General features: G+C 53.5%; 1 protein-coding gene across 9 annotated transcripts in view; it reads left to right on the top strand.

The window, feature by feature from the left end:
• The window catches only part of TNS3 (tensin 3), a 237,493-nt gene that overhangs the window by 106,848 nt on the left and 104,384 nt on the right, over positions 1-26,261 (top strand). For all 9 annotated transcript variants that reach the window (XM_059934302.1, XM_059934295.1, XM_059934298.1 and 6 more), the window contains 8 exons: positions 764-935; positions 2,767-2,817; positions 4,382-4,504; positions 8,051-8,115; positions 10,865-10,948; positions 19,138-19,250; positions 19,346-19,406; positions 20,252-20,327. In XM_059934302.1, coding sequence (XP_059790285.1) covers positions 786-935; positions 2,767-2,817; positions 4,382-4,504; positions 8,051-8,115; positions 10,865-10,948; positions 19,138-19,250; positions 19,346-19,406; positions 20,252-20,327 — 723 coding nt within the window. In that variant the 5' untranslated portion in view covers positions 764-785. The remainder of the gene's footprint in view (positions 1-763; positions 936-2,766; positions 2,818-4,381; positions 4,505-8,050; positions 8,116-10,864; positions 10,949-19,137; positions 19,251-19,345; positions 19,407-20,251; positions 20,328-26,261) is intronic.

Here is a 26,261-nt window from a genome sequence, read left to right as displayed (position 1 = left end):
AATCTTAATGTCGTTTTCATTTTTAAAAATAAATGCTCAGAGGTGATAAATATCATGTTTATGTCTCTTTCTGGATGTAATCTCCCAGCATTAGAAACGCTGGTTGTGGAAACATTCAATAAATAATTGTGTAGCTGTGATTTGATTGTGAAACGTAACACTGGGGGGAGTTCCAGAATTGACTGTATCACAGGGAATGAGCTCTTTAGTTTTTAATACCTGTGTCAAAAAATGTGATTTGATTTTTTTAAAGTAAACAGAACTCTTTTACATTGATGTCTGATGCATAAGGTAGAGAAGAAAAATCTTGATGATTGTTTGAATTCGAATAAACCAATTAAAAAAATACATTTATGATACTGGGTATTTGAAGATATTGTTTCTTTTAGGCGTGATGATGGCATTGTAGATATTTCTAAAAATATCTTTGTCTTTTAGAAATAAATGCAAAAATATTTATAAGTGAAATGACATATAATATCTGGGATTTCTTCAGTGCAATCAAAGTGATGGAGGAGGTAGCAGGGAGTATGGATGGAAAAAGGTTGGCTCTGTGTCAGTTTTGAAGTTGGATGATTGGGTGCCTGGAAGTTTGTTAAAACCATTTGGTGTATTTTTAAAATGTTTCCCTCCTGGGATGGGGCACAGTAAATTCCCAGATGCCTGTGATCAGGCCCGGGTGGGAACAGTGAGCGGATGTCCCTCGACTTCCGTTGTCCTGGCACCTCGCCCCTCTCCTGACCGCCTCCCGCGTGTCTCCCAGACCTGCAGGGCTGAGCCCCGCCATGGAGGACGGCCGCGAGCTGGACCTCACCTACATCACCGAGCGCATCATCGCCGTGTCCTTCCCCGCGGGCTGCTCCGAGGAGTCGTACCTGCACAGCCTGCAGGAGGTGACGCGCATGCTGCGGTCCAAGCACGGGGACAACTACTTGGTGAGCGGGGGACGCCGAGCCTGAGGACGGTGAGGGGACACCGAGGGTGGGGACGTTGGGGGGCGCTGGGTTTGCGCCCACGTGCGGGGACCGAGGAGCTTGCGGGCGGGAGGGCAGGCCGGTCCCTCCGCAGCTCAGCGCCCCTGGGGTCCTGGTTGACGGGGAGAGGTCCCGGGGAGGGGGACTCGCCGCACGGAGGCCGCATGGCCTGGCGCGCACGGCCCGCGGGGGTCTGGGGCGTCTGCGCTCCCCACGTGCGCCCCGAGGGCCGCCGGCTTCTGCCCCAGCTGCTGGGGTTGGCATCCCCGGTCTCAAAAGCCCCGTTCCTTCCCTCCTGCTGGAGTGAATCGGGACGGAGGGTGGGCGTCCAGAAGCCGGCGTCTGTCCCGGCCCCATTGCAAACACACGTGAGGCTGTCGGATGGAGCCCCCAGTTGAGGAAAAACGCAGAAGACCAGCGTCTTCCTGGACGGCCTCCTTGCCCCCTTGCTCTTCCGTGTTCCCTCCGTGCCAGTGCCGGTCCCTCCGTGCCAGTGCCGGTCCTGCAGGGTGGCCCTGGGGCTCCGTCTTCCACTCTCTGGGTTAAATGACAGCTTCTCGCTCCTCTCCAGACCCGCGCCTGTACGGCCTCTTTATCTGCATGAGGCAGGTCATCTTTCCCCGAAACGGCAAGGTAGCTATTGTCATCCTTATCAGTCTCCTGGATGACGAAAAGGGCTGGGCGGGTGGCCCTGGAAGCAGAACAGAGGGAGGTGACCTCCGGGTGGCTTCCAGCAGCCCCGGCCCGGCCCAGCAGCCTTTCCCGCTGACGCCCGCCCGCCCGCCCGCCTGCCCGTCCCCAGCATGGCCTGGTGATAAGCAGGGAAGGCGGGGTCCAGCCCCTGAGATCAGCCCAGCCCGTCCTCGCTCCCAGAGCCGCCTGCCCTGCGGGAACGGTCTCCCCGTCCTGACACCTGGCCCAGGAGGGGGGGGTCCCCTCCACGCCTCCTCCTTCCCGCCCCACTCGCTGTTCACTGAGAGCCCGCGAGGGTCTGGGGCCGTCCCTCCCTCCACGCCGGCCAGAGTCCCCCTTGCCAAATGGCGAGGCTGCGGGTGCTCACCTTGTCTGGGGACAGGGACCTTTCTGAACAATCTGTGTGTCTTCCATGGCTCCCGAGTTCAGAACCCGGGGTGAGCGCCTCTCCTCCCCCGTGTACGTCTGAATTGTGTGCCCCGACAGGTGCTTGTGGGGACAGAACACCTCCCTGCCCACAGCTGTCTTGTCAGGCCACAGGCGTCGGCCCTCTGAAGAAGGTCCTCACGGGGCCCGCGGTCCACAGGTGTAGGAGACAGCTTGTTCTGGGGTAGAGGGACCATGGGCCCTCACCCCGGCAGCACCCCTCCTCTCAGCTCTCCACAGTGTCCGTCTCCGGAGAGGGAAGGATGGGGAGCCCCTTCTGCTCCAATGCTGTCCTTATTTGCTCCTTTCCTCGAGGTGCGGTCAGGTTCCACAGGCAGCTCTGCTTCTCCGTGAGCACAGCACGGGTCTCTGGGCTGGCTCGTAGTGTCAGGGCCTGGGCTCCCTGAGGACCAGGTGCCCTCCTTCCCGCACCTCCTTCCTCTGAGGAAACCCATGCTTTCCGGGGCCAAGTCCAGCCCCATAGGATCTGTATGCTGTCATTATTTGTTTATTTTGTTTGCTTTTCATTCTGTGACAATTACGTATCTGTACATTTCAATCTTTTATAATCCTCTATATCTAGAAGGCAAATAGCGTGTGAGAATGCAGCTGTATCCTCTTTGATCTCTGAGGACGATGATTAGTCTAATAGCTTCTTATTTCCCCTCTGTAGGTGTTAAACCTTTCCGAAAAGAGATATGACCTCACAAAGCTTAACCCAAAGGTATGGATCTTAACCCTTTATATTCTGAGTTTTGTTAAATGTCCCTGATGCTTGTCCTGCTCGTGCAAAAAGGGTTTGTAGCAAGTCTTTGTGGAATATGACTTAATGAGGGGTACTAGGAACTGTTCATATCCACGGCTTATTTTTTTTTATTAACACTTTTTAGTTTGAAATAGTTGTAACTTCACTGGAAAATGCAAAAATAATACAGGGAGATCCCACATACCCCTGCCCCAGTCTTCCCCAGTGGTACTGTCTTGCATAACTTATAGTAAAATATTAATGCCAGGAAGTTGACATTGGTACCGTCCACAGATTGCATGCAACTTGCACTGGGTATACGTGCAGCAGCTGTGAGTGTGTGTGTGTGTGTGTGTGTGTGTGGTGTGGTTCTGTGCCATCTCAGATATGTAGATTTGTGTCACCACCACTGCGATCAAATCCAGAACATTTTGACCTCAAAGATCTCCCTCCTGCCACCTCTGTACATTCGTGCACTCCCTCTCCATCCATTATTCTTTTTAACAGCAAAGATTTAGGGGGAAATTTTTAAGATTGCATAAGCATAAGTTATGGTATATATGGTGTATATATATGCATACTGTATTCCATATGTTGGAATATTTTGCAGCCATTAGGATAAAAAAAAATAGTAACATGGTGAATTGCCTGTTTTAATGCTACTTAACAAGGGCAGAATATAGAATTTATGTATATGCTAAATGTACATAGAAAAAGAGTGTAAGGGATTCACCAGAATGGGCTTTTGCTCTGAGTGGTGGAGGGCGTGTGTGCCTTTCCCTGCTTCCAGCAGTTTTCTGAATTTTCCCATCATTTTACACAATTTCTATTGCTTTTATAATAAGACGGAGCTCTGCCTTCCCCTCCCGTCTTAAAAAAGTAAATGGAAAGCAAAAATAACATCACTGCGTGGCCCTCAGGTTTAGAGCTGGAAATGTGTCAGGTGGCTCAGAGCTGCTGTGTTTTGTCCACAGACCTGCCAGGTTCCTTATCTCGTGATGATGACTTTCTTTGTTCCTGAATTGTAACCGAGGTTTGAAGGCCTCCCTCCCTCCCTCCTGGGCACATTCCTCTCCTTTGGGGAGTGTCACGTGTGATAGGCATCTCCCTCTGAGAAGTTATCTGCCCTTTGTGTGGAGGAATGGCTCTCAGCGTTTTCCCAAACTGCGATTTTAGTCTGAAGGGAGGAATTTTGGCAGCCCCTGCCAAGAACTCCTGTTTCAGATCTTGCCAGGCCTGGGCCTCTTCCCCATGAGCCATGCACCATTAGCGGCTCCCGAAAGCCCTTTCTAGAATTGTCATTCCAGCTGCAGAAAAGCAGATAAGACCCGGGAGTAGATGTCTCGTGGGGAAAACATAATCCCTCATATTTTTCTTTCCAGTAAAGGAGCCATAATTCCCACTAAGTTTTAGAAAAGGAGCATGCAGCGTTGTTCTTTACTCTAAAATGAAATATTCTGGTAAATAAAAAAAAACCGTCATGAGATGGCTTCATAGGGCTTCTGGAGATGGACACCAGGAAGCCTCCTCTCTCTCCCCGCAGATTCTGGACGTGGGCTGGCCAGAGCTGCACGCACCCCCCCTGGATAAGGTGTGTACCATCTGCAAGGCGCAGGAGGCCTGGCTGAACAACGACCCCCAGCACGTGGTCGTCATTCACTGCAGGGTGAGCACCCGCTTGGGGGCCCAGGGGGCCCACGTTTTCACTCTAACTTCCAGCTTCTTTAGGGGTTTGTGGTTAGGTTTCCATACTTATTTAAAGTGGGGGGGGGGGTGTGTGTGGAAAGAGTCATCCGGCCTCCCAGAGTGTGGCTTCAGAATGTATAGGATAGAGGTCCCTGAATGCATAACTGCACATGGTGAAGCTAAGGTTAGGGACCCCTGGGAGCGAATCCTTTCATTTTCATGCATTTTTGTTTTTCGTGGGAAGCGCTTTTTAAAAAGCGAAGGGGGCTATTAAGATGCACGGCATTGGGCTCTGTGCCGCCTGAGTTACGCTAGCCGATTGGCTTGACATTGCGGGCAGGACGCTGCTGCAGCGGTCGTACGGTCCTTTCCAAGCAGGTCAGCCCGAAGGGGACGTGACATGTCTACCCTTGCAGGGTGACCGCGGCTGGCTGTGAGCACAGCAGCGCACCGTCCTCGCTGCCCTGACCTGCTTTGCACCCCTCCCTCCTCCTACCGCCCTCCCAGCTTCCGGAACCTACCTCTCCTCTTACTTCTCCAGTTTCTCAACTGCCTTGGACTGTTCGTAGCCTCTTCCTGCGCTACCCTGGATTCCTCAGATCTGATCCGTTTTCCCAGACACCTTGAGCTCACGCGGCGTGTGGGAGGAATGCTTTGAGAAGGGGGGGCGGGGAGTGCAGTGGCTGGGTCTCCGTCGCAGAAGAAGGGGGCTGCTCCCTGCTCTGTATATTTTACACCAAATTCTTATGACCATCAGGACATCTCGAAAAAATAGACTTTTCCACCTTAAAGTGTTTCTTCCTTCAGATTTCTCACACTCAAAAGCTGCACAAAAACCCTTTGCGTTAGGGACCTTAGTGTAAAAGAACCTTCCCTTCGAATGATCAGACTTTCTGTGTGAGTCTCCTGCAAGGGCACGGAGATCTGCCTGTAGAATAAGGAGGGTAGACGGTGGCTGACCACGTTCAAAGCTCCCACACTTGGGGCATTTGAGGGTCACTTGGCCCGGAGGAAAAGCCACTGGGTGCACACAATGCGTTTGCTGCTCTCTGCTTTTATGCCTTATTCTCACATCTAACTCGATTACATTCTCCCTCAGACAGCCAGGGAGTCCCTTTAGTTCTCTTACTAAATTAAGTTAACCAGAGCTTTTATTCAAGGATTGTGTTATATTAAGGAGCTTCTCTCCACATTTGTGTTTTGGTGAAAACTTAAAGAAAGAGACTTTAAAAAAACAAAACAATTCTTGTCCATTAAAAAAAAGGTCTGTATTTTTCACTGGGCTTGGCTTGATGATTTTGACACAGTGAGGGTAATACTGATGGACCATTGTTGCCTGAGATCCCTTCACAGGCCTGTGAAGCAGGGGTCCCTAACCCACCCGGAGCAGCTGCAGTGCCTGACCCTGGGGAGAAATGCCCGCCCGGTGCACCCCGACCTGCTGCCAGCTGCGTCTCCAGAGGATTCTGGTCCCTGGACCTTGAGACGCAGCCCCCTTCACCACGCATTCCATTTCAGTTGTTCACTTTTTAAGGAAACAAATTATAATATTATTTACCACATCCGGGCCACAAGTGATGAACTTAGCTCACAGAGTTCTCTAAAACGTGTCCCTCTTCTAAAACTACGCTTGCCTCTCGGGAAAAGTCTTGTTAGTGGGATTAAACTGGAACATGTTGAAACTTTTGGGGAACAGTTTGCTTATCTCTTGCCCTAATTCTGGTGGCCTATGAACCCTTTCCGAGATGAGCTAGAAAACATGCCATGAGAGAGAAGCCCTCTTGTGACTTGAACTTACAGATGTTGACATTAAGGGAAGTTCATCATCGTTGCTGCGGGGGTGAGATTGCTGACTTTCCCCAAAACCTGCCAGCCCTGCAGAATGTGTTCTTCCTGCCAGTAGTGCCAGGAATACCATCTTGGCCTGGGGAGGGCAGACTAAGGCCAGACTGTCAGACCCCTGTCTCCCTGCTGGATACAAAGGGTGGTGTTTGTCCCCAAGTCCCCCCTCACACTAGTTTTGAGTAGAAATAGCCTGTGGTTCTTCTGGACAGTTTCACCCACGTCCACACGGTTTAGTCTTGAGCTGTTGGTGGGGGATACTCGCTGCGACTTGTGTAGTCAGCGATTCTGATTTTTGTTAAGAACAGACAAAAGCTGTTCAAGTCCTAAAGAATGTTGTTTGTGCTTGAAGACTTCCAGCGCTGGAGATGGGGCCAGTGAAGCTGCCCCGCGTGCCTGACTTGACGGGGCTGTTGTTCCCTGCAGGTGAATTTATACAAGAACCATACTAGTAGCTGCGCTGTTACAACTGCGGGTGCCAGGGTTCAGCAGTGAAGGACTGATGGTGTGTCTGCACTGAGTTTCTGTAAGGCGTGCCCTTGATGTTCATGAGACACAGAGGAGAACGCTCCTGGGTGACAGTCACACACCAGATTTGGATCTGAATTTCCCCCATCGTTCCCTTTCAGGAATAGACATACGATCTGCACGTTGTTGACACAGCCATGGTGGCTCATGGGATTCTAGATCAGGGGTTGCTGGCTCTTCTTGAAAGACCCAGACAGGACTTTCAAGGCTTTGGGGCACCACAGTCTACTTCCACCTGCCACTGCCATGTGGAAATAGCCCCTGCTGCCCGTAAACAAACAGGCGTGCTGGGTCCCAGTCAAACTTTATTTATGAACACTGACATTTGAACTCCATATGATTTTCATGTGTCATTGGAATATTATTCTTTTGATTTTTCTTCAGCTGTTTAAAAATGTTAAGACGGCTCTTAACTCACAGGGACACAAGTGGTGGGCAGAAGTGGCTGGTGGGCTGTGGTTTGCCGGTCACCGTTCTGGGTCATGGCAGTGTGTTTCAGAAGGTGGCAGTCCATGGTTCTGGTTGAGGTGGCCTGTCACGGAGCTGCGGTGCTTCCAGACACCTTCTCCCGTTGGCACCGTTGGTCTGAGGTCCTGCTGGGCTGCCTTGTCCGGGCTGTGCATGTCTGTGATTACGGATTGAGTGATGCATTTTCCATGACGCTGCCTCGGACGGGGGTCCCCTGTGTGTGACAGGGTGTGACAGGGCAGGGCTGGGTAGGTGGTGCCAGTGACGCTGGCAGCACCCTGGGGTCTGCTGTCCTGCTACTCGGGACTTCTTTGGGCTCTGTGTGCAGCCCTCAAAGCCCTCTCAGCCTGTGAGTGGGGTGTTTGGGTCTCTCTCACCAGGGTGATTAAGTCATGCTAATTGCTTCCACCCAACACAGTTTTTTCCGGCCTCACTGGGAAATGAGGAACTGACTGGCCGCCTCTGTGCAGACCTGCCCTCGGGGGTGTCCTCGGATGTCCCGGCTAGCACCTGCTCCTGCCATCAGCACCCCATATGTGTGTTCTCTGCTGAGTTGGGTGCTGCCGTCCCCCAGAATAGGGACCAAAGGAGGGTAACGCTGGCTTCCCCTCCGAGGCAGCCTCTTTGCCATCCTGTGAATGAACGAGTAGTGCTTTCCTGTTCTAATGACCTCTCTTGTCTCCTGCAGGGCGGAAAGGGACGCATCGGCGTGGTCATATCATCTTACATGCACTTCACCAACGTCTCGGCCAGGTAGGAGGGAAGCGTCCTCACTGCCGCGGGCATCGGGGTGCTCTGAGGCTGGGTGGGCGGGAGGCGGTCAGCCTGGGAGCTGACCTGGAGGCCGAGGCTCGTGTCCCTGGAGCCTAGAAACTCAGCTGCAGCTAAGGGTTTACACTGGTGAGAAAGATGCTTTCGTAGGTGTGCAGTGATTCACACTGAAGACTTCATGGAGGCGTCCAAGATAAAGTGAGTGCTCTGTCATTCTCTGACAAGAACGACACGGGCAAACATTACCGTTAGTGAAGAAGAGCTGTGCTGTCTCACTGGATGTCTCAAATTCTGTACACGGCCATGGCCACGGCCGCCATGGCTCGCATGCGTGGCTGCCACGTTTGTATGCAGTGGGCCTCTGGGAAGCACTTTGCATGTTTCCTTTTTCTTGCTCAATCCTCCCAGGTAATCTAGGAGCGTGCGGTCATTGCTCCCACTTCACAGATGAGGAAACTGAGGCTTGGTGGACTTAGTCAGCTTGCTCATGATCTCATGGCCCGTGAGCGGGAAGCCTGGTCTGGCCCGGTTCTCAGGAGGTGCTGCCGTGGGCGAGTGGGTGCCGCCAGCAGGAGGCCGGTCCCGTCCACAGGGGACGACAGGCACCGCGAGACCAGTGAGTGAGGCAGCGGCCGCGTGCCAGCCCTCCTGGCGCTGGCCGTGCTGGTGGACCCAGATGCCCTTTCCGAACACACGTCTCCACTCACACTGAGACCCAGTTCAGAAATATCATTCTTTATGGGTTTTGCATCTGCGTTGGCTCTCTCTGTTCAATGGCCACTTTGTGAAGCATGAACTACTCCATTCTGAGGAAATATAAGCCTATTCATATTAGCCGATAAACCCTTTCCTTTCTAGCGTTAAGGAGTGAAATTTGACTTTCCAAATGTTTTCTCTGGAAACAAATTGGGGAGCCCATTGCCTGCCAGGCAGGAAACCCAACCCCAGAGCAAAAATTAGATCCTTTCTTGGTGATAATAAGTACTTGTGTGTGTGCCAGACAAATTGAGATTCCTGGTCACGTCACATCCCTCTGCTAAGCCAAAGACATTTGGTCAGAGAGCAGATTTCACCTGCTCACAACAACGCAGCTCTGTCTGGAACCAGAGTTCCACGCGCCACGGGCAGTCCCGGCATCTTTGGAAAGCATGGAGGCTAAGCTTTATTCACTTAAGGCTTATCAATGACACTCTCTCTAAACGCACCACTTTTTCTGAATAATCGAAGTGTGTCTCAGCTGCACGTGTCAGGCAATTCACATGAAAGGCTCTAAGCCTCAAGGTCCTCACCTGGGAAGTGGGGATGATGGCTGTGCCTCACAGGGTTTTGTGACAATCAATGTGTCGTTTCGTGTAAGACAGTTGGAACAGCATCGGTGCTGGTATTAGCTGCTGTTAATGCTGCTGGTACTAGTAGGAGTAACAGTATTAAATGCTCCTCACTAAAATGAAGTGACATCACCTGGACTTTTGTAACCTGCTTTCCTAAATTAACACTCTTTCCTAAACGCCTCCCCTGACATCATTTTAGTGGCCGCAGTAGTTCGCCACTCGATGAATAGAATATTATGTATTTTAGCATTTACCAATTCTGCCTATCCAGGTTGTTTGCAGTTTTTCTTTAGAATTTCAGTTGCTTCCGTCTAATGATCTGGTACGCTAAAGCATGCCGTGATAACAAATTCTCAATACATCTTCGATCATTTCTACTATTTTCCCCTTAGGTACTGTTCTCAGAAGTAATCATAGGGAGCAGACGTTTTTAAGGCCTTTGTCACAAACTGTGTCCAGATCAAAGCAGACACTTCAAGTCACAAAGTAAAGTAGGAAGAACATTCTGGTACCAGCACCAGAAAGATAAGAGTTCATAAACATGGAGTTGGTGCTAATATTATGAATACTGATAACAATATTAATGCTGAACATAAACCTTGACCAAAATGCATTATCAGCATTTAATAAAACAAGTGAATTCCAGAAAAAGGAATACTTTTAAATGTATAGGTGAGGGACTTCCCTGGCGGTCCAGTGGTTAAGACTTCGCCATCCAATGCAGGGGGGTGTGGGTTTGATCCCTGGTCGGGGAGCTAAGATCCCACACGCCTCACAGCCAAAGAACCAAAACATAAAACAGAAGCAATATTGTAACAAATTCAATAAAGACTTAAAAAAAAATGGTCCACATCAAAAAAAATAAAAATAATAAAATAAAATGCATAGGTGAATATGTAACTATACTTTTTACTCTGATAAACTTGTGCTCGGTATGTTAAATATTCAGTGCTTAAGTGACCCTTGCTTTTGCGCACCCCTGCCAGCCCAGCCCCTTATTTAGACAGTGTTATTATTTTAGATGGTTATTTAGATCGTGAGGACAGCGGGCCTGTGCTCACAGGTGAGACACGGCAGGCAGGTGACTCTCCCACCTGCCATACATGCTGCACAGAAAGTGCCACATCCTAGGATCGGGTGCTGCTATTTCAGGGGGGACTCCAGACCCTGCAAGCCTGGCTTCCACTTGGCCCTGAACACCTTCCTGGGGGAGATGAGGCCCTAGAAGAGATGCTAAAGTGGATATGCTCGGGGAGGGGCTGTAGCAAAATGGAGCTCTTAGTGGGTGCCAGCCACTCAGAACAGCCTCGGGGCCTGTCTCACGTCACTCCCCCCAACCCGGCCCCTACGGTGGCCATGGAGTTAAAGCGTGTGCCCTCTCTCTCTCTCTGCTTCCGCAGTGCTGACCAAGCCCTCGACAGATTTGCAATGAAGAAATTTTATGATGATAAACTCTCAGCTTTAATGCAGCCGTCCCAGAAACGGTATGTATCTGTCCCAGAGCCAGAGTGAAAAAGTGAATGAGATTTTACATTTAAAAGCGTGTGTGTGGGGATGGGATGAATTGGGAGATTGGGACTGACATAAATACACGACCATGTGTAAAACAGAGAGCTAGTGGGAACCTGCTGTATAGCGCAGGGAGCTCAGCTGGGTGCTCTGTGGTGACCTGGATGGGTGGGATTGGGGGGGGGGAGGTCCAAGAGGGAGGGGATATATGTATACATGTAGCCGATTCACGTCGTTGTACAGCAGAAACCAACACAACATTGTAAAGCAGCTGTACTCCAATTAAAAAAAAAAAAATATAGGGACGGAAGACGCACCTCCCCTGACCAGCCAAGATTAGGAGGGCAGGGATTGTCGGTGTCCAGTGGTGAAGGATGAGCCACCCTGCGTGTGGGTGCCAGGGGGCCCCTGGCTGGCTCCGGCGTGGACGCAGGGCTCCTCCCCACACGCTCCGCCATCAGGTCTTCCGAGCTCTCTGCTGGTGTTGGTGCCATTACTGTATTGGGACTGGTTTCTGTCTCCTGGTCCGGGGTCTGTGCACTGTGTCTGGATGGCGGATGTTCCGGGCTTTGCAGGTCACGTGGTCTCTGTCACGGCCACTGTAACAGAGGGTCTGTGGGCAGTAGGAAGCGAGTGAAAGCAGCTTATGTCCGATAAAGCTGTCGACACACACAGGTTTGTTGTTGGCCAGCTTCAAAGGCCCGGGAGTCTTCTCTCTCCTCGGCCTCCCCTGGCCCATGTCTCCTTCTCCCCTGCTCGGCGTGGCCCCTGGCAGATGCTGCAGAGGGACCCTGGGGAGCAGACTTCCTCTTGCTGCCTGCTCCCAGGCGAATCCACGCTGTCACCAGGCCCAGGTGGAGAAGGACCAGAGGAGGGTCAGGTGCGTGGCCTGAGAAGAGCCAGCAGCCACGTGCCTTCCAGACCCACTTCTTCTGCAGATGGGGGCAGGGAGCCAAGAACACTGCATTTTTATTTTAAAGCAAATGGCAGGGCATTTGCGCAAGAATTGTCCGGGCAATTGCCGAGATGGTTTTCCTGCATGTCGCATCTTTTCCCCCAGTGCCAGGGGGCTGGACCAGCGGTCTTGGGGGGACTGAAGGTTCCAGGAGGCAGGTCACAGGTATATTTTGGTCAAGAGCCGAGTCTCAGTATTTCCACTTGGGAAAGGGGTTTCAGGGACCACCAAGAGGCACCTCCTGCTTTGTCCCGGGTGTTTCCCATGGCTGGGTCTGTTTGTGTTCAGACCAGAGTGTCTGGTGGATGTAGGACCCGCGGGTCAGAGCCTGGCCATGCCCTGCTCTGAGCAAGGGTCCCACAGGGCATGTGAGCTGCCTGGGAAAACCCAGCATTTTATTAGTATTACAGTTAAACAGCCCTTTGATCTATTTCGAACCATTAAGTGTCATTTCTTGGTTGAGCAGTTTCCAGAATGGTTACATTCATGTGAACCCCCGTGTGAGACGTGAGGGTAAACAGGGGGTTACCCACCCCCAAACTCAGCACACACCGGGGAAGGATATTTGCCTCATTTTCTTCTTACTACCTACTGCAGCTTTTTAATACCATTGAAGGAGTGTGGAAAAAGGGAAACATCTCACTTTAACGTGCCCATGGTTCTCCTGCATCACTGAACGACAGAAGCTGTAGTATTTACATTTTATGAGGGTGGCATGGGTTAAATTTTGCATTCTGAGGCTAATCTCCCTGCACCCACAGATTAGGGGAATGCCAGCCCGCCCAGCGCCTGCATCGGAAGATGCTCGCCACCTCGTAATGAAGTGGGTGAACAACTGAGTGAATGGATAAGTCCCTCTGGAGGAATATTTGAGACCCGGAGGATGTGTGATGACCGCATTTGTGGGGAGAGGCTCAGTGGTGATGGGACCCATCGCCGTGGTCCCAAATGCCCACAGGGGGAGCGTTGCAGGCTGTTTTAGGACTGAACTCGAGAAACCATTTTAAAATCCGTCTTGTGGTGAGAGCTTGGGTTTATGGTCCAAGAAATTTAGAGCCTCAGCAGTAAGCTTCCTCCGCCCTTCACTTAATTAATACTGGGTTTAAGAGCTCGAGAGGCAGGAGGTCCATTTGACAGGCAGCAAATTCTCTGTCACTTTGTGCCTCACTCCTAAAAGCCACCGAGCCATTGGCCTGCAGCAGCCTGGCCAGCAATGGCCCATTGGCGGTTGCTTGCTTCCAGCAGAATTCCTCGGGCAAGAGCCCTTCTCTCTCCCTGCACGTGTCGCCTTGAGCAAACCCCAGGAGCAGCTTGTGGAGGCCCCGGGGTAACCTCCTGCAGGGCTGATGGACCTGCTGTGTCAGAGAGGCTCCCGTTAACTTGGAGGCCCTTTCACTTTGATAAGTAATTGAAGAAAATCCTCCTACAGCATTAGTTATCGTCAGCATCATGGAAGTGATGAGTTAAATGATGAAATTCTGACCTCCTTTCCTTCTCTGCTTTTCCTTTCCTTCCGTGAAGGAGTTGGGACAAGCGGGTCCCATCACTTTGAGGTTAGTGGGGAAAACGACAGGTAACCGGCTTTTTCTTTGGGACAGCAAACCTCTCCTGAGGGTGTGAGGAAGAAGGGAGCCCGGGGAGGTCCTGGGCGGGGGTCATTCCTGTGTCCCATGAGGTAGAGGGAAGGGGAGGCCAAAAGTCTGGGCATGCAGACACCAGGATTGGATTCCTGGGTGTTTCTAACAGCTGGAAAGTTCCCCAACATTACAGCATTATTTGGGTTTTGATATTTCTGTAGTTTTTGACACGATGCCTTGAGTGTCTGAAAGAACCTTGAACTCGAAGCAAGAAAGCTGCCAAGAGAAGCAGATGTGCAGATCCTTTCTCCGAGGATGTGTGTTTTAGGGAGTGCGGCCGCTGAGGCCAGCAGGCTCCCTGTGCCTCGTGCCTTGGCCACTCCGCGTGTCCTCCTGCCCCGGCTTGCAGGGCGGGCTCGAGGAGCGGGACCGTCCCTCGGGGGGTCGCCTGGAAGAGGTCTGAGGTGTGTTATCCTTCCAGCCCGGCCGGGGTGGGGAAGTGCCGGGAAACGTTAGGTAACCAGCAAGCCTGGGTCTGGCGCACAGGCCAGAGCTGGTGGGGCCCTGCCCACGTCTCCCCGCCTTCATGCTTCCCTTGCAGCTGTAGCCACGCTGAGTGTATGGAGGTGACACCAGGAAGCCTTAGGGAGAGATGAGCCGACACGGTGGCTCCTTCTACTTACAAAAGTATCATTTCACACTTGTTTTCAGGGATATTTAAGCTTATGTCAACTACAATTCACATATTTAGGACGATTTAGGGAAACTCCACATGTAAGTTTCTGCTTTGGAAAGAGGTTATAAATAATGCAATGAACAACTGCAAATTTCAAGCTGCTTTGGAACTTGAAGGAAGTGTGTGCCCTTCTGTTAGTGCCCTGCCAGCTGCAAGCTTGGTTTCTTATTCGTACTTGCTAGCTGAGACGAAGTGGGGAAAACCTCACCCCCAGGGAGTTATTTCCCTGAAAAGAAAGAAGAGCGCAGCTGGGAGACAGGTGAGCTGTCTGACGTGTGTGGCTGTGGGAGCTGCGCTGACCAGGGAGGACTTTCTGTTTTGGGTAAGACGCTGGGATGGGCTTTGAGAGGCCATCTGACACCCTGTCCGTTCATTCATACACACCTGCCTTCAGTGCTGTGGGTGAATATCACATAGACAGAGTTGAAATCCATCCTTTCCACAATTTTCGGGAGGAACTAATTGTGAAATCCTTGCCTTTGCTTTTATTCCCTCTTATTTTCAGCCGTGGCCTGAATGTTTTTCTTTGGGAGTGATGGTGGCTCTCCAGGTAGTTTCCTGCGACACGTGCCCTGTTTACCTGTCCTCTCTCTCCCGCGGTGCAGGTGTTGGCTAGCTCCACTGCTGACTGCAGCAGCAATTACCGCTTATATTTGCAGTGAACTTTGTTGTTTTTATCGGGCGTTTTGTATGTGATGTCTTTGGGACTTAAGAACAACGTTCTCTTTTCCAGGTCATGCTCAGGTGGCCTACAGCAGAGGTTCTAGCCTGCTTGTCAGAGGGACCGATAAGGGTGTGAAAGTGTCCTGGGAACAGCAGGATGAGGCCACGCCAATGAAAAATTCATGAAAAATTTGTTTTCCCGCACAAAGGTTTCCTTTACTCCTCCCCCATCACACGCACTCATTGGTGGTGCATAGAGAGGAGATAGGCTTAGTTTATGGCATTGAGTGTCCCCTCACCCGCTGCCATGAGCCCCCAGGGGGCCAGGAGTGCCCCCTGGGCTGAGGCCACAGTCACTGGGGGAGCCAGGGCCGACGGCTGCTCAGCTGTGCGGTCTGGAGTTTTGGATTTGCCGGTAGTTGCCTGCAGGCCCTGGAGGAAAGCCCCGGAGATGAGCAAGGGGCCTGTGCTGTCCCCGGTGGCCATGCTGACCTGCCTGGGTTCTTGGTGGTGGGCTGGGGTCACAGGTGAGGCGCCCCCAGGCTTACGTCCAGCTCATTTACGTCCACCGTCAGCCACAGAGCTGTACTCATCACAGCTGGAAGGAAGGGACAAGGGTGCTGTCTCCACTCTGTCCATATGCTTTACAAAAATAAGTACATATATGACCCTTGTCACCTGTCCCTCTCTTAGGAGGTGGATGGCGGGGTGATGGGATTGGCGTGAGGTTTTCTTTAAAGGCTGTTCTGATCTCAGTCATGCCGCTAACAAGCCTTATGGTAAACTTTTGCAGTATCACAAAATCCAGAACTTGGACTCAGAAGTTACGCTTGTATTGCATCCTATGAACAAGCACCCAAAATGACTTTAGCTCCGCAAAGTTAGGCAGTATAATTGCTGGAAAGTAGCACTTCACTAATAGAAAATACCGTGAAATATAAAACAATTTTACATTTTTTCCTTCTTAAGGAAGCATGTGAAGGAAGAAGTAAGTTGCATTTTATAATAACATTTTACGTCTTTGATTTACCTAAAATGTGACTCCACATAAAGCAGATTTCTCTAAAGGGCAGATGAGAAGGCCTTTTTTGCGCTGGTTACACGATGGACTGGTCAGGAGGGCAGGCGTCCGTGTCCGGGTCCCAGGCAGAGCGCTGGTCACTCCCTCCCTTCTGTCCCTAACCCCGTGTGAGGGCTGGCCCTTGTCTTCTGGCTCCTTCTTTGGGAGCTTGCAGGGAACCAGCATTCTTCTGTGGTCATGCTGACACTCCACCTGAAAGAAGCGCCTTCTCGTACTCCCTCTGGCTTCTGGGCAACGGCGGCGCCGGCCAGGCCGTGCCAGTGCAAGGGGAGGACCCCCCACGTTTGCATCAAAATGTAAAACGGAAACTGACCCTCACCCCCCTCCGTGATGCCTGGTCTTTGTGCTCGTGGGTCCCTCGGATGTCGGGAGAGTGAAGGGCCACCTTGCCCAGAGAGGTCAGTGTAGAAGGAGCGAGTGGCCAGGTGCCCACACAGTAAACACGCCAGCCGGGCCCCAGACAAGGCCGAGGAAGCGGGTTGTCTGGTGACCAGCGCTGGAGGAGGGGAGACTGCTGTCCAGAGCAGGTGGCGACTCATGGCCCCAGCTCAACGTCCGTGATCCCTTTTCCTGTGCTCATGACCCGGGGGCGGGGGGATGGCAGGAGGACCCAGAGGTCTGCAGTGCGTGGCACTTAGGTGATAAAAAGTAGCTGGACGGGCCACCTGAATATTCCCGTGTCTGCGCGTCTGCTGTCGAGATAGAAGATCAAATGGGAAGGCACGTGGCGCCATCTGGTGGCCAGGCTCCTGCAGCCACGGCCCGGCCACGTGGCCTCCCAGGCCCTCCAGGGCTTGCGTCTGGCCTCTGTGACTCGGGTGAGGTTTTGTCCTCTTCTGAAAGGGAAGAGCGTTTTGCCACCAGGAAAATGGAAACACCGGGAGGGGCCCCTAAGCTGAAGTGAATGTTCTTTTCTAACATTTTTTCCTAAAAGGATAGATTTCAAGTAGACTTTTTAAACTTGGGTTTTAAAATTTACTAGAAATTTTCTCTTGTTCAGTTTCCTTTGTATGCAAATTCAGCTGCTTGAGATAATGGACTGCATCTGAATTGCTGGTGTAAATTAGACATTTAAAAATATTTAGGTGTATTTGACAAATGACATTGTGTAAATTTAAGGCTTACGAGGTTAATCTGTTACATTCACATATTGTAATACGATTGCCATTGTAACCTTACTTAGCACCTCTGTCACGTTACAATAATTATCATTTCTTTTTAGTGGTTGGAATAATTAAGTTCTATCTCTTAGCAAGTTTGATAATTATAATACAATATTTACTACACTGTGCATTGTATGTCTAGGGCATATTTACTACTTATTGCAAGTTTGTACCCTTTAAAAATTCTGTCCTATCCCCAAAGCCCCCAGCCCCTGGTAACCACCATTTTACTCTCTGTTTCTATATGTTTGGCTTTTTTAGATTCCATATATTATGAGTGATATCATACCACAAGGAGATATCACCTCACACCTGTTAGAATGACAGTCATCAAAAAGACAAGAAAAAACAAGTGGTTACGAGAACATGGAGAAAAGAGAGCCTTTGTGCACTCTTGGTGAGAATGTAAACTGGTGCAGCAACTGTGGAAAACCGGTACGGAGGTTCCTTAAAACATTAAAAATAGAACTACCACACGAACCAGCAATTCCACTTCTGGGTATATATCTGAAGGAAATGATAACAGGCTCTTGAAGAGATATCTGTACTCCTATGTTTATTATAGCCTTATTCACAATAGCCAAGATATGGAAACAACTCAAGTGTCCCTCAGTGGATGAATGGATAAAGAAAATATGTGTGTGTGTGTGCGCGCGTGTGTGTGTGTGTGTGTGTGTGTGTGTATACACACACACAGTGGAGTATTACTCAGCCATAAAATATAATGAAATTCTGCCATTTGTGACAGCATGGATGGACCTTGGGGACATTATGCTGAGTGAAATAAGCCAGAGAGAGAAAACCGGAATTTTTTTAACCTAAGCGGGCTGAGCCTGACTAGCGTTCAGTCCTAGGGAGGAGGGGGTGGTCCCTGGTCCTCCTAGGGGAGTGGACTGCAGCGGGCTGGCTGGAGGGTATGGAGGACCGTGTGCCGGCCGCACAGCCTGGTGATTCAGGGAATGCTTCCCTCCCGCGCCTGCGTGGCTCTGTGTGGTCATTAGCGATGCACGGAGATGTCGGATGTCGTAGGGTTTGGCTCTGCTCCGGAGTCTCACACTCCGGGTGGCGGGAGCGGCCGAGGCCAGACGGCATCTGAGAGCTTGGCAGGTCTGTGCCCGCTCGGGGTCGCAGCTGCCACCTGGTGCCCCGGGAGGAACCAGTGAGGCAACGCTTCCAGCGTAGAATCTTCTCTCTAGGCCGCCAAGCACCCACGCAGGGCGCGGGGCCGTCGGCATGGCACGCAAGGCTGTGTGTGGTACTCAGAGAGAAGGCAGGCCTCCCGGCACACGGCAGACGTACACTCTGCCGCTGAGATGGGCCTTGAGGAGGGAGGGCGCAGAGAAGCCAGAAGACGGGAGGGCAGTGCAGCTCAGGGGGGCTCGTGCCCTTTATGGCAGGGGCGGCTCACAGTGAGATGCGGCATCCGAAGGCTCCCTGTGGGCTGCGGGTGCGGACTCCAGCCTCCCACTAGGCTTCCTAGTATGAGCAGGAGGTGGGGTGGGTAGGACGAGAGTGAAGCCGAGTGGCCTTCATGCCTTCAGAGGTGTGGTTTGGTATAGAGAGCGTGCTCATGGGACGGCAGGTCTCTTGCGTTCCCGGTCTCCGCGGGGAGACCGTGACAGCCCCGTGGCCTAGCCCTGCCTGGCTGCGGGTTCCGTGGACAGAGGCGATGCCACCTGCACTCGGGGTGCAGAGCAAGAGGCGCCGCGTGAGGGCTCGCGCTCAGGAAGCACCCTTGGTTGTGCTTCCAGGCCATTGGCCACGTCAGCGTGGAAGGCCCAGAGGTGCCCGGCGGGCTGTGGGCTCGGCCGTGCTCTGCAGGGCGTGGGCCAAGGCCTGGGGTGCGTACACCCTCCTCGCTGCGAGCGGTTAGGATGGGTTCTCTCCCAGAGCCCCCGGAAGAGCAGGCGGGTTTCCTCGTTTCCCTCCGGCCCCACCTGGGCTCGGGAGCTGTGTGTGCAGGAGCCCTGAGCTGCCTGCCCTTCGCAGGTACGTGCACTTCCTCAGCGGGCTCCTGTCGGGAACGGTGAAGATGAACGCCTCGCCCCTGTTCCTGCACTTCGTCATCCTGCACGGGACCCCCAACTTCGACTCTGGCGGAGGTGAGTGTCTCCCACGGGGTGAGGGTCTCGAGACGTGCCGCCTGGCGCTGGCCCTCAGTTCCGCGTGTTGATAGCCGATTCTGCGTGTCTTTCAGCGTGCCGGCCCTTTCTCAAGCTCTACCAAGCCATGCAGCCTATGTACACGTCGGGGATCTAGTAAGTGTGGCTGCTTTCCTGGGGGTCTCTGGAGGGCCCGGGGGGAGGGGGGCCCGCTCCCGGCTGCCTCTCCCTCTGGAGGGGTGAGGGGGGGAAGCCAGGTGAGCCAAGGGCAGGGGACAGAAGGGGAGCCGTGGGTGCAGTGCCCCCGTCATCCTGCCCAGCAGGTGTCTCGCTGCGGTCACACAGTTGGCTCTGTGAAGGGACGTGGACGCTGGGACCTGGGGGAAGGAGAGGGCCCCGCACACCGTGTGGAAGTAGACACATCGGGGTCTTGGGACAGGGCCACGGTGGTCTCCCTTTCTCTCCCCTTTGCAGCTTAGACAAAGGTCAGGCAGACATTTCCAGACTATGTACTAATTCTAGACTTATTTGCTTTGCTTTTTGTGTTTGGAGAAGCGTTTTATGCACATCAATGGAAAATGAATAAAGGTAAAAAATGTTCTTAGCATCGTGTCATCACTCAGAATGAACTGTTATCACGTGTCCGGACTCCTGTTGGACCCAGGCACCGGTGACGCTTGGGCAGCCTCACCCTCTGCTTACCACAGAGGCTGCTGGCACCAGCACGCCAGTACCCTACGCTGTGTGCTGCACCGTGCACGGGCCTGGGGTGGGCCGGCGGGCACTGGCCGTGACGTTGCTGTCAGGACCCTGCCTGGCCCTGTTGCTTTTTCATACGTTCTTTGGACTCATTTTCATAGGAGAGAGTCTGAGGAATTGGATTCCTGGGCCAAGCAGGATATTTTGTCTAATTTCAGTTGTGGGGTTGCTTTTCTCAGAATGTATTCTTTCCATTAAATCATGAAATCGCCTAATGATGTACCTTCTCATTTATTCCAAAGCAACGTCGGCCCAGAGAACCAAAGCAGGATCTATATCGCCATAGAGCCAGCCCAGCTTCTGAAAGGGGACATCATGGTGAGTGTCGTGGCCTTGCCCCTGCTCGCAGTAATCACACCTGGAAAGGTAAAAACGAGTTCATCTTAAAGCAAGAACATGAAACCCACCTCCCACCCTCCCCCTGCCCCGAGAAAACCTGCGGGAAGAATGGAAAGCAGCCTTTGCCTTAAGGCAGTTGGTTAATTTTCTGAGTAAACCTATTTTTAATAAAAGGAACAGAACAAATTGGTAGAGCCGCTTGCTGTGTGCACCCTTGAAATTAAAGTCCTAACTCAGCCACTGCGCTTCCCAGGGCTCCAGTTACCTGACCACAATGTGCAGTCTTAACGTGACCTAGGCCTTCCAGGGGTAGGCATAGACATAAAATGTTTATTTATCGTTAGTGGCCTGGGTGGGAGATACAGCTAGTGCATTGCAGCTTGGTTTATGACTGAAACAGTGATTTCTCCAGATAGTTTTGATTCTTGGGGTGCTGCTTCTTGGGGCAGAAGCAGCACCCTGCCCTGTTCCACCTTTGCCTTTTATCTATCTTGAATATACAAAAATGCATGCATCTAAAATAAGAGAAATTTGTCTGAAATAAGGAAAACCTTTAAGGCACGTGTGTGCTTCCCGCAGGCATAGAATAGGTCTCCTGTAATCTGCTTGAGGCCCAGGAGGACATCCCGTGACCAGAAGATAAGATGGTTCACAAGTTGGCTGTTTATTTATTTTAAGTGGCTCATCCAGAGTTTTTGAGGAGTCTCGTTAACTTTTCCTAATATTTTGGGTTTTCCACCCTTTCTTCGTGGTTGGTGAACTCCCACCTTGCCCCATCCTGCGTTCTCATGAAGCTCAAGTCAGTGAGGTTCACAAAGGTAAAGATCCTGGGCACATTCACAGCTGATGCCCCCTTTGCGGGCTCCCCAGGGGGCGCCCCTTCCACTTCCAGGCCTCAGGGGTCTGTGTCCAGAGAGGGGTCTGCAGGCCCAGAAGGCGCATGAGGGGGAATAAAAAGCAGACCAAGAGCAAAACGGCTCTGTTTCCAAGTCACCACGTTGAGCACTTGACAATCATGGTGTTCCACCCTCCCCGCGACCTTGAGATGGAAGAGCCGGTATCCCGTTTCATAGGTGGGAAGGCCGAGGTGCAGGGTGGTTGCTAGGTTTCCATGAGCCTGTTTTCCCAGCCACGGTGCGGCACTGCCCCGAGGAAGGAGGCCTTGGGGCTGGGTTCTCCTTCCTGGCTCTGCACAGCAGCTCGTGGCCTCATCTCTGTGGTTAGGAGGGAGGGGAGGGACGGGGCAGGGGAGGGATTCCCCTACTCTTGTGCTTCTCTACCCAGCGTGCAGCCCTGGCCGAGTCTCCTTGGACCTCCCGGGGTTGTTGGGCAAAGGGCTGAGCACTTATTGGGCACCTGCTGTGTGCCGGGCACCAACCAGGGCTTTTACCTGGCTGTGGCTCTTGTCTGCTCACCAGCTCTGTCCTCTGGGTCTAGTATTCCAGCTTGAAAAGGGAGGCCAAGAGACCCAGAGCGGCTGAGAGAGGGCGGAGGTGCTGTTGGGACGTGCGCCCAGCTGGGCATTGCCCCTGGCCTGGGAGAGGGCTTGGAGTCGGCATTGCCAGGCTGGGTGCTCCCTGGGGTCCGTGATGAGTGGTTGGCCGAGTCCCTTTGTGATGACCCGAGGGAGGGGCTCCCCCTCCAAGAAAGAGCACCTGACTGTGGGCTGGTGGCCGCAGGGTCTTCCCGAGGCAGCAGGAAGTTGCCAGTCCAGAGGCCCGCGGTGGTGAGTCACCGCATCTGCCCCGTCTCCCTCCTCCCCCTCCCTCCTCCTTCCTCCATCCTTCCCTCTTCCTCCTTGCCTCCCTCCCACTGTCTCTTCCCTCCCTCCTTCCTTTTGTACTATCACTTTATTTGCCCAGAGGTCCCGTTTTGAATGTCTTGAGCTTTCTGAACGTCTGAGTTGGGCCCCAGCACAGGAAGGAAGGGAGGGACGGAGGGACATCTTTGTCCTGAAGGAGCGTGGCGGGGGAAGTGGGCGTCTCGCAGCAGGGGGATCCGGAGAGCGCCGCAGGGTGGGTCCTGGTGGCTGAGGCCGCCGGCCCGGAGGTTCAGGTGGAAGCGCCCTCAGGGTTGGGCGCGAGGCCCTGGGCAGGGGGTGCAGCAGTCCCCAGGCCTTGAGGATGCCCTTGTGGGAATTAGTTGTCCTGGGAGGTTGAAGCCAGATCGTGCAGGGCTTGGATTTTGCCGTTTTCTTTTGGGAAACGTGGTGTTAGCAAAGCTCTTTTCTGTGTCCTGAAAATGCCCTGAATCACCCCTTGAGAGTAACCCTCATAGGACTGTGACTTAGAGGAGTGGTGAGAATGCGGGGGACAAAGCCCTTGGTCTTGAGCGGAAGGAAGGAAGCCCCGCAGCTACATACGCGCGACAGCAAATTGGTAGCCGCAGGCCCAACAGGGGCACCGCGCAGCTGGACAGGCCTTGGGTCCCACGCCTGGGCTCCCACCCGGTCTACGGCTTAACAGGATTGGGTGGCCTCAGACGGGTCTTGCCCACGCTTGAGCCCCTTCCGCCCCATGAGGACCGTATGCAGGCTTTGTGGGGATGAGATGAGCTGGGGCAGCGGGCGGGGGCTGAGGGCCACGCGGTGTGACCGAGGGCCCACTGTGGCTTGGCCTGGGCGTGGCCACCACCTCCCGTCCCCCCGGGTGACCCCCGCGCCTCACCGCTGTCCTAGGCCCACGTCGGCCCCGCAGCCAGCCCGCCGCCTGCGAGCAGGGTGCCTGCGTAAGCGTCACGTGCACCCAGCTTCAGCTGGGATGTGGTCTGAGCAGGCGGGTGGGGTCGTTCTGAGGGGACCCGGGTGGGTGGTTGCGTTTGGCCCTGGGGGACTGGGAAGCGGGGCGGGGGAGGGGAGCGGGTGGGTGGAGGAGGCGCTGGCAGACACGCTTGGACTCCGCGGTGTCCGCGAGCCGGTGCCGCTGCGGGCGCCGGGCGCCATCCCCCCGGCACGCGGCGAGCTTGTCGAAGCCAACCCTGCTGCAGCAGGAAGGCACCAGCCTGGGAGTTTGGGACGCCGTTGCCTGCACGGTGTGCAGATGAAAGATGGTGCCTGTGGGCACCCATGGCCACGTGAAAGGCGCCTGTCGCCGCGTGTACTCGGCCCGTGGCTCTTTTCAGGTATATTGGTAAGTGGCTTCGAGCCAGTGGCCAAATGGGACTCGCCCTTCCCTGTGCCTGCTTTGCTACTTCTCTGCAGGAAGTCTGAAGGTGTGATTATTAGGCCCTGCTCGAAAAGTTTCATTTCCAGCGGGCACTTGTGAGTCTGCTTGGTGCTGAGTGGGCATCCTGAAGTGCCAGCTGCGGGTGAAGGCGTCCGGCCAGCGAGGGTTTGGGGAGCACCTGCCCGAGACCTCTGGAGACGCGCGAGGCCTGGGTGGGGAGGGGGAAGGGTGGACATCAGTGTGGCTAGGGGGCCGTCAGTCTAGAGCCGTCAGAGTGAGTGGACCCCCCCTCCTCGTACAGCGCTGGGAGGGGGCCCTCACGGTCACGGGAGAACAGAGGTGGGGTGCAGCACAGGCCCAGGTGGGAGGAATGGCAAGAAGGCTGGTGTGGGCCTCAGCACGTGGGCTGCACCCCTCCTCAGAGGTTCTGGGGAGGAAGCACTGGCCCCTCTCTGCCCGGCGATCAGCCTCCTCCTCCCCCGTGGGCACCCCTGCCTCTGTGTGCCCGCTTTCCTGTCCAGGTTTTAGCAGAGGATGGTTTACGCCCAACCGCCCCTGCCCTCCCTCCTCCCTCCGTCCCCGCCCTCCCTCCAGCCGCATCCCAGGGACCACATCCCCGTGGCCGTCTCTGTGGCACTCACTGTCACGTGGGCCCTTTCTCTTTGTGGAGCCCCTCTCCTGGTCCCCCTCCGGCTCCTGGCGGGTCTCCGCGCGGGTGTCCTCTGGGCGTCCGTCTCTCCCGAGTGCTGTCCTCTTGGCCCCGTGCCTCTCTCGCTGGGTCCACGCTGCCTCTTCTGCACTTCTGCCTTCGGTCCTCGGGCCTCAGGTTCAGCCCTTGGTGCCCGCCAGCCCCCTGGCCTCCATTCTGCTGCTTTCTAGGACCATCCCCACCTGTTCCGCAGACTCGGCATGGGAGCTCCGTCCTGGCGTCCCCTGGCTCCACTTCTCTCGTCAGTCGTGCAGGTCCTCCACCCACGTGGATCCTGAATCCCCGAGCCCTGGCCCTGTCCGAGCACAGCGTTCCACAGCCATGGCCCAGCATCCTCCCCGCGGCGGGAGGAGAGGGTCCAGGCTCCTGTATGTGGCATGGGATCCCCTGGGTGTCCTGCCCCCTCAATCACTTAGCCCCAGAGATCCTGTATCATCTGGTTTGTTCTGCACACGGCCCCATGGCCCTTTCCTCTGGGTCTTGCTAATGCCTCCCACCCGTGTCACCCGCAGCAGGCACGACTGGGGCACATGGCTGTGCCCTCCCTGAGGCCGTGTTCGATGATCCGTCATAGGTGGGTACCTCGTCTGCCTCCCTAGCGGATGCCCAGCCCTTGAGGCAGGCGGCTGGCTTGTCCCAGCCTCTCCAGAGCCAGTCATTGTGCTTCTCAGGGGTGGTGGCTCACGCTTGCTGTGAGCCAAGAGGGGACCCTGTGCCCAGTGTGCCATCGTCCCCAGCTTACTGCCCAGAGCCCGCCCCTGAAGCGGGAGTCCCTGGGCAAGTTCACACCCCAGCAAGAACTGCAAGCTGCCTCTTGCGTGAGGGGACAGCCGGCTGGATAAGCCCTGAGCGATGCTGCAGGAACCTGAGAGGTCTGGCATTCAGGTGTCCTGTCGCCATGGGGTCTCTCGAGGGGAACGTTTTGTGCCCTGAAGTCACCCTGTCTGTGAATTTTTGCTTCTGTTGGAAAGGCCGGCCAATAGGGATCTCTTCACAGGAAATGCTTAATTTGATAAAACCAGCCCCTTCCTGCACCTTTATGCATTCTTAACATGGAGTATTTTTGGACTGAATTATTATTTGATTTATACTTCCTGTGTTTACAGTTCATTTTTGTACACTCTGCACTTATTTTTTGCAACGTTATCAGATGGGAGAAGGATGATGCGGGTTACAGCTGGACATGGGTAATTTTCCATCACACAGGGTAATTTTTCCTTGCACCATTCGTGGAAATGATTACCTAGGAGGTTTAGTTTAGTTATTGATCTCTAAGAAGTCTCAAAGTAGCTCTAGCCTCTTGTATTCGTTTCCCAGGGCTGTCATGACAAAGTACCACAGACTGGGTGGCTTAAACAATAGACATTTCTGACTGTCCTGGAGGCTGGAAGTCTGAGATCAAGGTGTCAGCAGGGCTGGTTTCTCCCGAGGCTTTTCTCCTTGGTATGTAGATGGCTGTCTTCTCCCTGTGTCTTCACATCATCTTCCCTCGTGTGTGTGTGTGTGTGTGTGTGTGTGTGTTGTGTCTGTGTCCTGATCTTCTTCTCATAAGGACCCCAGTCAGATTGGATTAGGGCCCACCTATATAACCCTACTTTACCTTAACCACCTTTAAGACTTCAACATATGAATTTTGGGGGCACAGAATTCAGCCCATAATACCTGTGTCCATTGAATAAACCCATTCTGGAATAAACTTATTCTAGTAAGGTTAATAGTGAAATCAGGTACCATTGGTTCTCCAGTACCTTTGGCTCTGATTTGTCATTCGTTCTCTCATTCATTCCCCACAGCGTATGTCCTGAACCAGGTAACATGGTGCATGTGAACGTGAATCACACACAGGTCCTACTTCCAAGAGTTTAGATTCTAGCTGTTGCGTGAGATGAGCTGGCAGACCGCTCTCGTGCAGGTAGAATTTGCTGTGTTCACGAGTGCACAGGGGCAGGATCTGAAGGTTCACGGGTGGGAGAGAGGATTCCAGTGCGTCCGAAGAGGAGGGTCTCTGAGGTGGTGCCATCCGGCCTGGAGGACGGGCCC

Source organism: Balaenoptera ricei, chromosome 9 (genome assembly GCF_028023285.1).
Source record: "Balaenoptera ricei isolate mBalRic1 chromosome 9, mBalRic1.hap2, whole genome shotgun sequence".
Lineage (NCBI taxonomy): Eukaryota > Metazoa > Chordata > Mammalia > Artiodactyla > Balaenopteridae > Balaenoptera > Balaenoptera ricei.
Note: the sequence above shows the minus strand (reverse complement) of the source record. Positions and strands in the feature narration are given on the sequence as shown.